The sequence below is a fragment of the Lampetra fluviatilis genome, chromosome 62, assembly GCF_964198595.1.
Source record: "Lampetra fluviatilis chromosome 62, kcLamFluv1.1, whole genome shotgun sequence".
In the NCBI taxonomy this organism is placed as follows: Eukaryota; Metazoa; Chordata; class Hyperoartia; order Petromyzontiformes; family Petromyzontidae; genus Lampetra; species Lampetra fluviatilis.
In genome coordinates, this window is record NC_136336.1 from 7275695 (window position 1) to 7291560 (window position 15866).

The 15866-nt window shown below is 58.2% G+C and overlaps 1 protein-coding gene across 1 annotated transcript in view; it reads left to right on the plus strand.

The window, feature by feature from the left end:
• MARS1 (methionyl-tRNA synthetase 1) overlaps positions 1 to 15279 on the plus strand; it is a 29139-nt gene extending 13860 nt beyond the window's left edge. Inside the window, 8 exon segments of the mRNA XM_078881709.1 lie at positions 282 to 483; positions 11629 to 11703; positions 12257 to 12403; positions 12405 to 12431; positions 12820 to 12915; positions 13183 to 13300; positions 13848 to 14061; positions 15125 to 15279. Of these exon segments, the coding sequence (XP_078737835.1) occupies positions 282 to 483; positions 11629 to 11703; positions 12257 to 12403; positions 12405 to 12431; positions 12820 to 12915; positions 13183 to 13300; positions 13848 to 14061; positions 15125 to 15260 (1015 nt within the window). The 3' untranslated portion in view covers positions 15261 to 15279.
• The last annotated feature ends 587 nt before the right edge of the window (positions 15280 to 15866 follow it).

Consider the following 15866-nt stretch of genomic DNA (forward strand, 5'->3'; position numbering starts at 1 on the left):
AACGCCTCGTAGCAACGCCTCGTAGCAACGCCTCGTAGCAACTTACACCTCTTCGCTTACCTCCTAGCACCTCTCACACCCGACTCCCTTCATTCTGTCCCTCACCTCCGCTGCGTTTCACTCTTCAGCTCCCTCTCCCCCTCCCCTGCACGCTTACACGCGGCCTGCGACGCCTGCTACACACACTATGTTCACCCCAACTGCTCATCGCCCCCCTCTCTGCACCTCCCACTCCAATATTCCCTCCCTCCCCCCACCCCGCCCCTCCCCCCCCACTGCAGGATTGCGCAGGACATCTTCTGGCGCGTGCGTGAGCACGGCTTCCTGCTCACCGACACGGTGGAGCAGCTGCGCTGCGAGCGCTGCGCCCGCTTCCTGGCCGACCGCTTCGTCGAGGGCACCTGCCCCCTGTGCGGCTACGGGGACGCGCGCGGAGACCAGTGCGACAAGTGTGGGCGACTCATCAACGCCGTCGAGCTCAAGGTGCGCGGGGGGGGGGGGGCCTGGGGGGTGGGGGGTGGGGGGGGTGGTGGGGGCCTGGGGGGTGGGGCGTGGGGGGGGGGGTGGTGGGGGCCTGGGGGGTGGGGCGTGGGGGTTGGGGCGTGGGGGGGGGATGGGGCGTGGGGGTGGTGGGGGCCTGGGGGGTGGGGCGTGGGGGGTGGGGCGTGGGGGGTGGGGGGTGGGGTGTGGGGGGGCGTGCGAATGAGTGCGAGTGAGTGAGTGCGAGCGAGCGAGTGAGTGCGAGTGAGTGAGTGCGAGTGAGTGAGTGAGTGCGAGTGAGTGAGTGTGAGTGAGTGAGTGAGTGCGAGTGAGTGCGAGTGAGTGAGTGCGAGCGAGCGAGTGAGTGCGAGTGAGTGAGTGCGAGTGAGTGAGTGAGTGCGAGTGAGTGAGTGTGAGTGAGTGAGTGAGTACGAGCGAGTGAGTGAGTGCGAGTGAGTGCGAGTGAGTGAGTGCGAGTGAGTGAGTGAGTGCGAGTGAGTGAGTGAGTGCGAGTGAGTGCGAGTGAGTGAGTGCGAGTGAGTGAGTGAGTGCGAGTGAGTGAGTGTGAGTGAGTGAGTGAGTACGAGCGAGTGAGTGAGTGCGAGTGAGTGCGAGTGAGTGAGTGAGTGCGAGTGAGTGAGTGCGAGTGAGTGAGTGAGTGCGAGTGAGTGCGAGCGAGTGAGTGAGTGCGAGTGAGTGAGTGAGTGAGTGCGAGTGAGTGAGTGAGTGAGTGCGAGTGAGTGCGAGCGAGTGAGTGAGTGCGAGTGAGTGCGAGCGAGTGAGTGCGAGTGAGTGCGAGTGAGTGCGAGTGAGTGAGTGAGTGCGAGTGAGTGCGAGTGAGTGAGTGAGTGCGAGTGAGTGCGAGCGAGTGAGTGCGAGTGAGTGCGAGTGAGTGCGAGCGAGTGAGTGAGTGCGAGTGAGTGCGAGTGAGTGAGTGAGTGCGAGTGAGTGAGTGCGAGCGAGTGAGTGAGTGCGAGTGAGTGCGAGCGAGTGAGTGAGTGCGAGCGAGTGAGTGAGTGAGTGAGTGCGAGTGAGTGCGAGCGAGTGAGTGAGTGCGAGTGAGTGCGAGCGAGTGAGTGCGAGTGAGTGCGAGTGAGTGCGAGTGAGTGAGTGAGTGCGAGTGAGTGAGTGCGAGTGAGTGAGTGAGTACGAGCGAGTGAGTGAGTGAGTGCGAGTGAGTGAGTGTGAGCGAGTGAGTGAGTACGAGCGAGTGAATGAGTGCGAGTGAGTGAGTGAGTGCGAGTGAGTGCGAGTGAGTGAGTGTGAGTGAGTGAGTGAGTGCGAGTGAGTGAGTGCGAGTGAGTGAGTGTGAGTGAGTGAGTGAGTGCGAGTGAGTGAGTGTGAGTGAGTGAGTGTGAGTGAGTGAGTGAGTGCGAGTGAGTGCGAGTGAGTGAGTGAGTACGAGCGAGTGAGTGAGTGAGTACGAGCGAGTGAGTGAGTGCGAGTGAGTGAGTGAGTGCGAGTGAGTGCGAGTGAGTGAGTGTGAGTGAGTGAGTGAGTGCGAGTGAGTGAGTGCGAGTGAGTGAGTGTGAGTGAGTGAGTGAGTGCGAGTGAGTGAGTGTGAGTGAGTGAGTGTGAGTGAGTGAGTGAGTGCGAGTGAGTGCGAGTGCGAGTGAGTGAGTGTGAGTGAGTGAGTGAGTGAGTGAGTGCGAGTGAGTGAGTGTGAGTGAGTGAGTGTGAGCGAGTGAGTGCGAGTGAGTGAGTGAGTGCGAGTGAGTGCGAGTGCGAGTGAGTGAGTGTGAGCGAGTGAGTGCGAGTGAGTGAGTGAGTGCGAGTGAGTGCGAGTGAGTGAGTGAGTGCGAGTGAGTGAGTGAGTGCGAGTGAGTGCGAGTGAGTGAGTGTGAGTGAGTGAGTGAGTGCGAGTGAGTGAGTGCGAGTGAGTGAGTGTGAGTGAGTGAGTGAGTGCGAGTGAGTGAGTGTGAGTGAGTGAGTGTGAGTGAGTGAGTGAGTGCGAGTGAGTGCGAGTGCGAGTGAGTGAGTGTGAGTGAGTGAGTGAGTGAGTGAGTGCGAGTGAGTGAGTGTGAGTGAGTGAGTGTGAGCGAGTGAGTGCGAGTGAGTGAGTGAGTGCGAGTGAGTGCGAGTGCGAGTGAGTGAGTGTGAGCGAGTGAGTGCGAGTGAGTGAGTGAGTGCGAGTGAGTGCGAGTGAGTGAGTGAGTGCGAGTGAGTGCGAGTGCGAGTGAGTGAGTGTGAGCGAGTGAGTGCGAGTGAGTGAGTGAGTGCGAGTGAGTGCGAGTGCGAGTGAGTGAGTGTGAGCGAGTGAGTGCGAGCGAGTGAGTGAGTGCGAGTGAGTGCGAGCGAGTGAGTGAGTGCGAGTGAGTGCGAGTGAGTGAGTGAGTACGAGCGAGTGAGTGAGTACGAGCGAGTGAGTGCGAGTGAGTGAGTGCGAGTGAGTGAGTGAGTGCGAGCGAGTGAGTGAGTACGAGCGAGTGAGTGAGTGAGTGAGTGCGAGCGAGTGAGTGAGTGCGAGTGAGTGCGAGCGAGTGAGTGAGTGCGAGTGAGTGAGTGAGTGCGAGTGAGTGCGAGTGAGTGAGTGAGTACGAGCGAGTGAGTGAGTACGAGCGAGTGAGTGCGAGTGAGTGAGTGAGTACGAGCGAGTGAGTGAGTGCGAGTGAGTGCGAGTGAGTGAGTGAGTACGAGCGAGTGAGTGAGTACGAGCGAGTGAGTGAGTACGAGCGAGTGAGTGAGTACGAGCGAGTGAGTGAGTGCGAGTGAGTGAGTGCGAGTGAGTGCGAGTGAGTGAGTGAGTACGAGCGAGTGAGTGAGTACGAGCGAGTGAGTGAGTACGAGCGAGTGAGTGAGTGCGAGTGAGTGAGTGCGAGTGAGTGAGTGAGTGAGTACGAGCGAGTGAGTGAGTACGAGCGAGTGAGTGAGTACGAGCGAGTGAGTGAGTACGAGCGAGTGAGTGAGTACGAGTGAGTGAGTGAGTACGAGCGAGTGAGTGAGTGCGAGTGAGTGAGTGAGTGCGAGTGAGTGAGTGAGTGAGTACGAGCGAGTGAGTGAGTACGAGCGAGTGAGTGAGTACGAGCGAGTGAGTGAGTACGAGCGAGTGAGTGAGTGCGAGTGAGTGAGTGAGTGCGAGTGAGTGAGTGAGTGAGTGCGAGTGAGTGAGTACGAGCGAGTGAGTGAGTGAGTGCGAGTGAGTGAGTACGAGCGAGTGAGTGAGTACGAGCGAGTGAGTGAGTACGAGCGAGTGAGTGAGTGAGTACGAGCGAGTGAGTGAGTACGAGCGAGTGAGTGAGTGCGAGTGAGTGAGTGAGTGAGTACGAGCGAGTGAGTGAGTACGAGCGAGTGAGTGAGTACGAGCGAGTGAGTGAGTGAGTACGAGCGAGTGAGTGAGTGCGAGTGAGTGAGTGAGTGAGTACGAGCGAGTGAGTGAGTACGAGCGAGTGAGTGAGTGCGAGTGAGTGAGTGAGTGAGTACGAGCGAGTGAGTGAGTACGAGCGAGTGAGTGAGTGCGAGTGAGTGAGTGAGTGAGTACGAGCGAGTGAGTGAGTACGAGCGAGTGAGTGAGTACGAGCGAGTGAGTGAGTGAGTACGAGCGAGTGAGTGAGTACGAGCGAGTGAGTGAGTGCGAGTGAGTGAGTGAGTGAGTACGAGCGAGTGAGTGAGTACGAGCGAGTGAGTGAGTACGAGCGAGTGAGTGAGTACGAGCGAGTGAGTGAGTGAGTACGAGCGAGTGAGTGAGTGCGAGCGAGTGAGTGCGAGCGAGTGAGTGAGTGCGAGTGAGTGAGTGAGTACGAGCGAGTGAGTGAGTGCGAGCGAGTGAGTGCGAGCGAGTGAGTGAGTGCGAGTGAGTGCGAGTGAGTGAGTACGAGCGAGTGAGTGAGTACGAGCGAGTGAGTGAGTACGAGCGAGTGAGTGAGTACGAGCGAGTGAGTGAGTGAGTGCGAGTGAGTGAGTGAGTGAGTGCGAGTGAGTGAGTGCGAGCGAGTGAGTGAGTGAGTGCGAGCGAGTGAGTGAGTACGAGCGAGTGAGTGAGTGAGTGCGAGTGAGTGAGTGAGTGAGTGCGAGTGAGTGAGTGCGAGTGAGTGCGAGCGAGTGAGTGAGTACGAGCGAGTGAGTGAGTGAGTGCGAGTGAGTGAGTGAGTGAGTGCGAGTGAGTGAGTGCGAGCGAGTGAGTGAGTGAGTGCGAGTGAGTGAGTGCGAGTGAGTGAGTGAGTGCGAGTGAGTGAGTGAGTGAGTGCGAGTGAGTGAGTGCGAGCGAGTGAGTGAGTGCGAGTGAGTGAGTGAGTACGAGCGAGTGAGTGAGTGAGTGCGAGTGAGTGAGTGAGTGAGTCGAGCGAGTGAGTGAGTGAGTGCGAGCGAGTGAGTGAGTGCGAGTGAGTGAGTGAGTGCGAGTGAGTGAGTGAGTACGAGCGAGTGAGTGAGTGAGTGCGAGTGAGTGAGTGTGTGAGTGCGAGCGAGTGAGTGAGTGAGTGCGAGCGAGTGAGTGAGTGAGTGCGAGCGAGTGAGTGAGTGAGTGCGAGTGAGTGAGTGAGTGCGAGCGAGTGAGTGAGTGAGTGCGAGTGAGTGAGTGAGTACGAGCGAGTGAGTGAGTGAGTGCGAGTGAGTGAGTGAGTGCGAGCGAGTGCGAGCGAGCGAGTGAGTGCGAGTGAGTGAGTGCGAGCGAGTGCGAGCGAGCGAGTGAGTGCGAGTGAGTGAGTGCGAGTGAGTGAGTGTGAGTGAGTGAGTGAGTACGAGCGAGTGAGTGTGAGTGAGTGAGTGAGTGCGAGTGAGTGCGAGTGAGTGCGAGTGAGTGCGAGTGAGTGCGAGTGAGTGCGAGTGAGTGAGTGCGAGTGAGTGAGTGCGAGTGAGTGAGTGTGAGTGAGTGAGTGCGAGTGAGTGCGAGCGAGCGAGTGAGTGAGTGCGAGTGAGTGCGAGCGAGTGAGTGAGTGCGAGTGAGTGAGTGCGAGTGAGTGAGTGAGTGCGAGTGAGTGAGTGCGAGTGAGTGAGTGCGAGTGAGTGAGTGAGTGCGAGTGAGTACGAGCGAGTGAGTGAGTGCGAGTGAGTGAGTGAGTGAGTGCGAGCGAGTGAGTGAGTGAGTGCGAGTGAGTGAGTGCGAGTGAGTGAGTGAGTACGAGCGAGTGAGTGAGTGAGTGCGAGTGAGTGAGTGCGAGTGAGTGAGTGAGTGCGAGTGAGTGAGTGAGTGAGTACGAGCGAGTGAGTGAGTGCGAGCGAGCGAGTGAGTGCGAGTGAGTGAGTGAGTGCGAGTGAGTGCGAGTGAGTGAGTGTGAGTGAGTGAGTGAGTGCGAGTGAGTGAGTGCGAGTGAGTGAGTGCGAGTGAGTGAGTGAGTGCGAGTGAGTGCGAGTGAGTGAGTGAGTGAGTGAGTGAGTGCGAGTGAGTGCGAGCGAGTGAGTGAGTGCGAGTGAGTGAGTGAGTGCGAGTGAGTGCGAGTGAGTGAGTGCGAGTGAGTGAGTGAGTGCGAGTGAGTGCGAGCGAGTGAGTGAGTGAGTACGAGCGAGTGAGTGAGTGCGAGCGAGCGAGTGAGTGCGAGTGAGTGAGTGAGTGCGAGTGAGTGCGAGTGAGTGAGTGTGAGTGAGTGAGTGAGTGCGAGTGAGTGAGTGCGAGTGAGTGAGTGCGAGTGAGTGAGTGAGTGCGAGTGAGTGCGAGTGAGTGAGTGAGTGTGAGCGAGTGAGTGCGAGTGAGTGAGTGAGTGCGAGCGAGTGAGTGAGTGCGAGTGAGTGCGAGCGAGTGAGTGAGTGCGAGTGAGTGAGTGAGTGCGAGTGAGTGCGAGTGAGTGAGTGAGTGCGAGTGAGTGAGTGAGTGCGAGCGAGTGAGTGCGAGTGAGTGAGTGTGAGTGAGTGCGAGTGAGTGAGTGAGTGCGAGCGAGTGAGTGAGTGCGAGTGAGTGAGTGAGTGCGAGTGAGTGAGTGAGTGTGAGTGAGTGTGAGTGAGTGAGTGTGAGTGAGTGAGTGTGAGCGAGTGAGTGAGTGAGTGTGAGCGAGTGAGTGAGTGCGAGTGAGTGAGTACGAGCGAGTGAGTGAGTGAGTGAGTGCGAGTGAGTGCGAGTGAGTGAGTGCGAGCGAGTGAGTGAGTGCGAGTGAGTGCGAGTGAGTGAGTGCGAGTGAGTGAGTGCGAGTGAGTGAGTGAGTGCGAGCGAGTGAGTGAGTGAGTGAGTGCGAGTGAGTGCGAGTGAGTGAGTGAGTGCGAGTGAGTGCGAGTGAGTGAGTGCGAGTGAGTGAGTGCGAGTGAGTGCGAGTGAGTGAGTGAGTGCGAGTGAGTGAGTGCGAGTGAGTGAGTGAGTGAGTGCGAGTGAGTGAGTGAGTGCGAGTGAGTGCGAGTGAGTGAGTGCGAGTGAGTGAGTGCGAGTGAGTGCGAGTGAGTGAGTGAGTGCGAGTGAGTGAGTGAGTGAGTACGAGCGAGTGAGTGAGTGAGTGAGTGCGAGTGAGTGCGAGTGAGTGAGTGAGTGCGAGTGAGTGCGAGTGAGTGAGTGAGTGCGAGTGAGTGAGTGCGAGTGAGTGAGTGAGTGAGTACGAGCGAGTGAGTGAGTGAGTGAGTGAGTGAGTGAGTACGAGTGAGTGCGAGTGAGTGAGTGAGTGCGAGTGAGTGCGAGTGAGTGAGTGAGTGCGAGTGAGTGAGTGCGAGTGAGTGAGTGAGTACGAGCGAGTGAGTGAGTGAGTGAGTGAGTGAGTGAGTGCGAGTGAGTGCGAGTGAGTGAGTGAGTGCGAGTGAGTGAGTGCGAGTGAGTGAGTGAGTACGAGCGAGTGAGTGAGTGAGTGAGTGCGAGTGAGTGCGAGTGAGTGAGTGAGTGCGAGTGAGTGAGTGAGTGCGAGTGAGTGAGTGCGAGTGAGTGAGTGCGAGTGAGTGAGTGCGAGTGAGTGAGTGAGTGCGAGTGAGTGAGTGCGAGTGAGTGAGTGCGAGTGAGTGAGTGCGAGTGAGTGAGTGCGAGTGAGTGAGTGCGAGCGAGTGAGTGAGTGAGTGCGAGTGAGTGCGAGTGAGTGAGTGCGAGTGAGTGAGTGCGAGTGAGTGAGTGAGTGCGAGTGAGTGAGTGAGTGCGAGCGAGTGAGTGAGTACGAGCGAGTGAGTGAGTGCGAGTGAGCGAGTGCGAGTGAGTGCGAGTGAGTGAGTGAGTGCGAGTGAGTGCGAGCGAGTGAGTGAGTGAGTGCGAGTGAGTGCGAGTGAGTGAGTGCGAGTGAGTGAGTGCGAGTGAGTGAGTGCGAGTGAGTGAGTGAGTGCGAGTGAGTGCGAGCGAGTGAGTGAGTGCGAGTGAGTGCGAGCGAGTGAGTGAGTGAGTGCGAGTGAGTGCGAGTGAGTGAGTGCGAGTGAGTGAGTGCGAGTGAGTGAGTGTGAGTGAGTGAGTGAGTACGAGCGAGTGAGTGAGTGCGAGTGAGTGCGAGTGAGTGAGTGTGAGTGAGTGAGTGAGTGCGAGTGAGTGAGTGCGAGTGAGTGAGTGTGAGTGAGTGAGTGAGTGAGTGAGTGCGAGTGAGTGCGAGTGAGTGAGTGTGAGTGAGTGAGTGAGTGCGAGTGAGTGAGTGAGTGCGAGTGAGTGCGAGTGAGTGAGTGTGAGTGAGTGAGTGAGTGCGAGTGAGTGAGTGCGAGTGAGTGAGTGTGAGTGAGTGAGTGAGTGAGTGAGTGCGAGTGAGTGCGAGTGAGTGAGTGTGAGTGAGTGAGTGAGTGCGAGTGAGTGAGTGAGTGCGAGTGAGTGCGAGTGAGTGAGTGTGAGTGAGTGAGTGAGTGCGAGTGAGTGAGTGCGAGTGAGTGAGTGTGAGTGAGTGAGTGAGTGCGAGTGAGTGAGTGTGAGTGAGTGAGTGTGAGCGAGTGAGTGCGAGTGAGTGAGTGAGTGCGAGTGAGTGAGTGAGTGCGAGTGAGTGAGTGTGAGTGAGTGAGTGAGTGCGAGTGAGTGAGTGTGAGTGAGTGAGTGTGAGCGAGTGAGTGCGAGTGAGTGAGTGAGTGCGAGTGAGTGAGTGCGAGTGAGTGAGTGCGAGTGAGTGAGTGCGAGCGAGTGAGTGCGAGTGAGTGAGTGTGAGCGAGTGAGTGAGTGCGAGTGAGTGAGTGCGAGTGAGTGAGTGAGTGCGAGTGAGTGAGTGTGAGTGAGTGAGTGAGTGCGAGTGAGTGAGTGCGAGTGAGTGAGTGAGTGCGAGTGAGTGAGTGAGTGTGAGCGAGTGAGTGCGAGTGAGTGAGTGCGAGTGAGTGAGTGCGAGTGAGTGAGTGAGTGCGAGCGAGTGAGTGAGTGTGAGCGAGTGAGTGCGAGTGAGTGAGTGCGAGTGAGTGAGTGAGTGCGAGTGAGTGAGTGTGAGTGAGTGAGTGAGTGCGAGTGAGTGAGTGCGAGTGAGTGAGTGAGTGCGAGTGAGTGAGTGAGTGTGAGCGAGTGAGTGCGAGTGAGTGAGTGCGAGTGAGTGAGTGCGAGTGAGTGAGTGAGTACGAGCGAGCGAGTGAGTGCGAGTGAGTGAGTGAGTGTGAGCGAGTGAGTGCGAGTGAGTGAGTGAGTGCGAGCGAGTGAGTGAGTGCGAGTGAGTGCGAGCGAGTGAGTGAGTACGAGCGAGCGAGTGCGAGCGAGTGAGTGCGAGTGAGTGAGTGAGTGTGAGCGAGTGAGTGCGAGTGAGTGAGTGCGAGTGAGTGAGTGCGAGTGAGTGAGTGAGTACGAGCGAGCGAGTGAGTGCGAGTGAGTGAGTGAGTGTGAGCGAGTGAGTGCGAGTGAGTGAGTGAGTGCGAGCGAGTGAGTGAGTGCGAGTGAGTGAGTGAGTGTGAGCGAGTGAGTGCGAGTGAGTGAGTGCGAGTGAGTGAGTGCGAGTGAGTGAGTGAGTACGAGCGAGCGAGTGAGTGCGAGTGAGTGAGTGAGTGTGAGCGAGTGAGTGCGAGTGAGTGAGTGAGTGCGAGCGAGTGAGTGAGTGTGAGTGAGTGAGTGCGAGTGAGTGTGAGTGAGTGAGTGAGTGCGAGTGAGTGAGTGTGAGTGAGTGAGTACGAGCGAGTGAGTGTGAGTGAGTGAGTGCGAGTGAGTGAGTGAGTGCGAGCGAGTGAGTGTGAGTGAGTGAGTGCGAGTGAGTGAGTGCGAGTGAGTGAGTGCGAGTGAGTGAGTGCGAGTGAGTGAGTGCGAGTGAGTGAGTGAGTGCGAGTGAGTGAGTGTGAGTGAGTGAGTGCGAGTGAGTGAGTGCGAGTGAGTGAGTGCGAGTGAGTGAGTGCGAGTGAGTGAGTGCGAGTGAGTGAGTGCGAGTGAGTGAGTGTGAGCGAGTGAGTGAGTGCGAGCGAGTGAGTGAGTGCGAGTGAGTGCGAGCGAGTGAGTGAGTGTGAGTGAGTGAGTGCGAGTGAGTGAGTGTGAGTGAGTGAGTGCGAGTGAGTGTGAGTGAGTGAGTGAGTGAGTGAGTGTGAGTGAGTGAGTGCGAGTGAGTGAGTGCGAGTGAGTGAGTGCGAGTGAGTGAGTGTGAGTGAGTGAGTGCGAGTGAGTGTGAGTGAGTGAGTGAGTGAGTGAGTGTGAGTGAGTGAGTGCGAGTGAGTGTGAGTGAGTGAGTGAGTGAGTGTGAGTGAGTGAGTGAGTGTGAGTGAGTGAGTGCGAGCGAGTGAGTGAGTGCGAGTGAGTGCGAGCGAGTGAGTGAGTGTGAGTGAGTGAGTGCGAGTGAGTGAGTGAGTGAGTGAGTGAGTGTGAGCGAGTGAGTGAGTGTGAGTGAGTGAGTGCGAGTGAGTGAGTGTGAGTGAGTGAGTGCGAGTGAGTGTGAGTGAGTGAGTGAGTGAGTGAGTGCGAGTGAGTGAGTGCGAGTGAGTGAGTGCGAGTGAGTGAGTGTGAGTGAGTGAGTGCGAGTGAGTGTGAGTGAGTGAGTGCGAGTGAGTGAGTGCGAGTGAGTGCGAGCGAGTGAGTGAGTGTGAGTGAGTGAGTGCGAGTGAGTGAGTGAGTGAGTGAGTGTGAGCGAGTGAGTGAGTGTGAGTGAGTGAGTGCGAGTGAGTGAGTGAGTGAGTGAGTGAGTGTGAGCGAGTGAGTGAGTGCGAGTGAGTGCGAAGCGAGTGAGTGAGTGTGAGTGAGTGAGTGCGAGTGAGTGAGTGAGTGAGTGAGTGAGTGTGAGCGAGTGAGTGAGTGTGAGTGAGTGCGAGTGAGTGCGAGCGAGTGAGTGAGTGCGAGTGAGTGAGTGCGAGTGAGTGAGTGAGTGAGTGAGTGAGTGTTGAGCGAGTGAGTGAGTGTGAGTGAGTGCGAGTGAGTGCGAGCGAGTGAGTGAGTGCGAGTGAGTGCGAGCGAGTGAGTGAGTGTGAGTGAGTGAGTGCGAGTGAGTGAGTGTGAGTGAGTGAGTGCGAGTGAGTGTGAGTGAGTGAGTGAGTGAGTGAGTGAGTGTGAGTGAGTGAGTGCGAGTGAGTGTGAGTGAGTGAGTGAGTGAGTGTGAGTGAGTGAGTGAGTGTGAGTGAGTGAGTGTGAGTGAGTGAGTGCGAGCGAGTGAGTGAGTGTGAGTGAGTGAGTGAGTGTGAGTGAGTGAGTGAGTGTGAGTGAGTGAGTGTGAGTGAGTGAGTGTGAGTGAGTGAGTGTGAGTGAGTGAGTGTGAGTGAGTGAGTGTGAGTGAGTGAGTGTGAGTGAGTGAGTGTGAGTGAGTGAGTGCGAGCGAGTGAGTGAGTGCGAGCGAGTGAGTGAGTGCGAGTGAGTGAGTGCGAGTGAGTGCGAGCGAGTGAGTGAGTGTGAGTGAGTGAGTGAGTGCGAGTGAGTGTGAGTGAGTGTGAGTGAGTGAGTGCGAGCGAGTGAGTGAGTGTGAGTGAGTGAGTGAGTGTGAGTGAGTGAGTGAGTGTGAGTGAGTGAGTGTGAGTGAGTGAGTGTGAGTGAGTGAGTGCGAGTGAGTGAGTGAGTGTGAGTGAGTGAGCGAGTGTGAGTGAGTGCGAGTGAGTGAGTGCGAGTGAGTGAGTGTGAGTGAGTGAGTGTGAGTGAGTGAGTGTGAGTGAGTGAGTGAGTGTGAGTGAGTGAGTGCGAGCGAGTGAGTGAGTGTGAGTGAGTGAGCGAGTGTGAGTGAGTGCGAGTGAGTGAGTGCGAGTGAGTGAGTGTGAGTGAGTGAGTGTGAGTGAGTGAGTGTGAGTGAGTGAGTGTGAGTGAGTGAGTGTGAGTGAGCGAGTGAGTGAGTGCGAGTGAGTGAGTGCGTGCGAGTGAGTGTGAGTGAGCGAGTGAGTGTGAGTGAGTGAGTGAGTGTGAGTGAGTGAGTGTGAGTGAGTGAGTGCGAGTGAGTGCCTGGCCCCGCGTGTAACGGCGGTCTCCCCTCGGTCCGCCAGAACCCGCAGTGCAAGATCTGCAGGGACACGCCGGTGGTGCAGTCATCCGAGCACCTCTTCCTCAACCTCCCCAAGGTGACCCCCTCCCTCCCCCCTCCCTCCCTCGCTCCCCCCTCATCACCCCTCCCTCACCCCCTCCCCTCCCTCCCTTCCTCCCTTCCCCCTCCCTCTCTCCCCCCCCTCCCTCTCTCCCCCCCTCCCTCCCTCCCCCCCTCACTCCCGCCCGCTCCCCCCCCTCCCATCAGTATCATCCCTGAGTTCTAGATTTGAAGTTTTCGTGACTGCAAGGATTCATACTCTTTGTTTTTTTTGGTAAAGTCACGTAGGTCAAATTTTTTAAATAAATTAAATAACGACGTTTTGGGCGCACCACCTAAGCGGTTGCGCTTTCGCTACGTTGTCCCCACCTGAAGAAGGACGCTTGCGTTGCACCCGAAACGTCGTGATAAAAAAAAAAAATGTTACCTACGTGACTTTACCGAAAAAACCATCAGTATCATCCCTGAACTTTACTCTCCGTCCTCTTGCCGTCCAGACCACGACGAGTCCCGCGTCACCGTGGGCGGTCTGCGTCTTCTCCTCCCTCCCCCTCCCTCCCCCCCGCTCCCTCCCCGCCCCCCCCCGGCAGCTGGAGTCTCCGCTGCAGTCGTGGCTGGTGGCGTCGTGGGCGGGCGGGGACTGGACGGCGAACGCACGTCTCATCACGCGCTCGTGGGTGCGCGACGGCCTCAAGCCGCGCTGCATCACCCGCGACCTCAAGTGGGGCACGCCGGTGCCTGCCCCTGCAGGGCTTCACTGACAAGGTGGGGGGGTGGGTTGCGTGTGGGGGGGGTGGCCACCCGCTAGTGTACCCTGCACCTGACTCCCCCCCCCACCCCCCTCTCTCGCTACCCCTCCACAGAACCAAATCCTCCCCCGGCCTCTATCTCCAAATCTCATCGATATCCCATAACCTTACTCCCTGACTCAGTCATGTTTCTAGCGCTCGTCCTAACACGACCTCTATCCCTCTAACCCTACACTTGACTATGTAACACAAAGACAAGTTTTAGTCGTAATAAAGTGTTTTTGTGTGTTTATGATGTCCCCGTTTCCCCTACCCCCCCCCCGTACCTCCTAACCGCCCACCCCCGCACCGCGCCATCACGGGCTGTACCCACCTTGCCGCCACCGTTGCCGGCCGCGCTGCAGGTGTTCTACGTGTGGTTCGACGCGCCCATCGGATACCTCTCCATCACGGCCAACTACACGCCGCACTGGGAGCGCTGGTGGAAAAACCCCGACGAGGTGAGCGAGGCGTGGGGGGGGGGGTGGTGGGGGGGGGGCATGGGGTGGGTGGGGGGGCATGGGGTGGGTGGGGGGGTAGGGGGGGTGGCAGGACGCGGTAGCGAGGACCGGGGAAAAAATCCACGTGACCACGGCGGAGAGAGAGACGCGCAAAATAGAGTCAGTGGTCGGTGGTCGGTATTGAACCCACGACCTCCTCCTGCACACGGGGCGAGGGAGTTGACATCCGCTGCGGTGTCACCGCTCCCCCCCTCGGCCGCCTTGCAGGTGACGCTCTACAACTTCATGGCCAAGGACAACGTCCCCTTCCACAGCGTCGTCTTCCCCTGCTCGCTGATCGGCGCCGACCAGAACTTCACGCTCGTCAACTCGCTCATCGCCACCGGTAACCCCCCCCCCCGCCCCCCGCCCCCCCCCACCCCCCACCATCACCGCCATCCTTCCCCGCTCCCCTACCGCCAGAGGTCGCAACCGGGTACCCGATACCCGTACCCTACCCGATACCCGGCTACCCGTACCCGGCCGGGTACGGGTACCCATTTGCGACCCTGGTGCGGCCGGGTACGGGTAAGGAATCAAAACCCGTTTGCGACCTCTGCCTACCGCCCTTCTCAATCGGAGAGCTGGAACTGCGTCCCTGGCTGCCGTGGCCGCGTGGATTTTTCTCCGCGTCCTCTGGTTTTTCTGCCTCCACGTCGAGGATCGCCGCCGTGCGTTGACGGTGTTTGGCCGTCGTGCGTTGACGGAGTTTGGCCGTCGTGCGTTGACGGAGTTTGGCCGCCGCTGTAAACTTGTTGCACGCGACGGGGACGGGCCGCCGCTTCGTCGAGCCGGCATTTGTGATGGGCACGTCGCTTCTGACAGCACTTGGCCCCAACGGTCTGTTGAGGCTACGCGGGGGACCTTTGTCTTTGCTCGCCGCCCTGCCGCAGAGTACCTGAACTACGAGGACGGCAAGTTCTCCAAGAGCCGCGGCGTCGGCGTGTTTGGCGACCAGGCGCGCGACACGGGCATCCCGGCGGACGCGTGGCGCTTCTACCTGCTGCACCTGCGTCCCGAGAGCCAGGACAGCACCTTCAGCTGGGCCGACTTCCTGCTGACGCACAACGCCGAGCTGCTCAACAACCTGGGCAACTTCGTGAACCGGTGCGGCACGCCGGGCGGGGCTGCGGGAGTGTGACAATGGCGAGATGTTGACCAGCTCGCCTGGTACGCAGGAGGTCGTGGGTTCGATCCCGACCCCTGACGCCTGCTGCTGTTTATTTGGAGTTTGCGTGTCTCTCTCTCTCATCATCATCATCACGGTGGCGAGGAAATGTTAACTACCTCGCCTGGTGTGCAGGAGGTCGTGGGTTCGATCCCGACCCCTGACGCCTGCTGTATATTTGGAGTTTGCGTGTCTCTCTCTCATCATCATTGCGGTGGCGAGGAGATGTTAACTACCGCGCCTGGTGTACAGGAGGTCGTGAGTTCGATCCCGACCCCTGATTCCTGCTGTATATTTGGAGTTTGCGTGTTTCTCTCTCTCCCCGTGGCCGCGTGGGTTTTTCTCCGGGTCCTCCGTTTTTTCCCCCTTTACATTTAGAATCAACATCACGCGTTTAGAGTTTGGCTGCCGCTATAAATTTCCACACGATGATGACAACGCACTTCGTTGAGCTATCATTTGTGGCCACGTTGCTTTTGAAATGTCAGCTGGCTGGGTGCGTGGTCGAGTGGACGAGCCGGTGGACATCTGTGAAAAAGAGCTTAATAGCTCATCGGATTTCCTCCAGCATAAACACATACTCTGATTCTGAGCGGGTGAGTTAATTCGTACGCCCCACGGAAGCATGTATCGTAGAACTACCTGCGAGGTCCCTTTCAAGAGACCTCCGTTCCGCACAGTCGGTGCACTTTGCCCACCTTCCTTGCCGCTGAGAGTGACGCTCATCACGGGGTTAACGGTCGCGGGAGTTGAGCCCAATGAGGAGCGGTGCGTAGATCCCGATTTGAACGCGCCTCGGTCATCTACGGCCGGGCCGAGACCACCTACTCGCCTAGCTCGAGGTACCCGGCTCGGCGTCTCTGACATGTGACCTGGCCCACCACCCCCACCACCGTCCCTTGCGCCCCCCCCCCCTCCCGCTGTCCCGCTGTGTGCGTGCGTGTGTGCGTGCGTGTGTGCGTGCGTGCGTGTGCGTGCGTGCGTCGCCCGTGCCGTGCGCAGCGCCGGCGTGTTTGTGGTGAAGTTCTTCGAGGGGCGAGTGCCGCCGATGGAGCTGACGGCGGATGACGCGCACCTCTTGGCGCTGGTGACGCGCGAGCTGCAGGCGTACACACGCCTCCTCGACAAAGTCCGGTGAGCGCACGCACGCGTCTGTGTCTTTGTGTGTTTGCGCGTGTGTGTCTGTGCGTGTGTGTCTTTGTGTGTCTGCGCGTGTGTGTGTGTGTGTCTGTGTGTCTTTGCGTGTCTGCGTGTGTGTGTGTCTGTGCGTGTGTGTGTCTGTGCCTGTGTCTGTGCGTGTGCCTCAAAGTGCACCCGGCCTCACAGGCACCGTGGTGACGTCACCACCTCTTAGCGGTGAATGGCGGCTGTTTTTGTTGTGTTTGTGTGTGTGTGTGTCTGTGTGTGTGTCTGTGTGTGTGTCTGTGTGTGTGTCTGTGTGTGGGGAGCGGTAGTGTAGCGGGTAGCGCTACGCTGCGCTTCGAACCCGGCAGCCCGAGTTCGATTCCCGCTCACGGCCAACACCCAGTGACGATGATCTGAACCGGTCCTGGGCCTCCTCTCGGTCGACTCAGCCTCAAAAGAGTACCTGGTGTGATGTGTAAACATCGCCACTGGGGAGACAAAGGTGGCTGGGCGTGGTGCTGGCCACCCACCCCCTCGTGCACCGTCCCAGCCTTTACAAGTGCCGCTCACTCGCAGCGCTTGCCGCAGCAGTCTGTGATCGGCTACACAAGGGACCTTT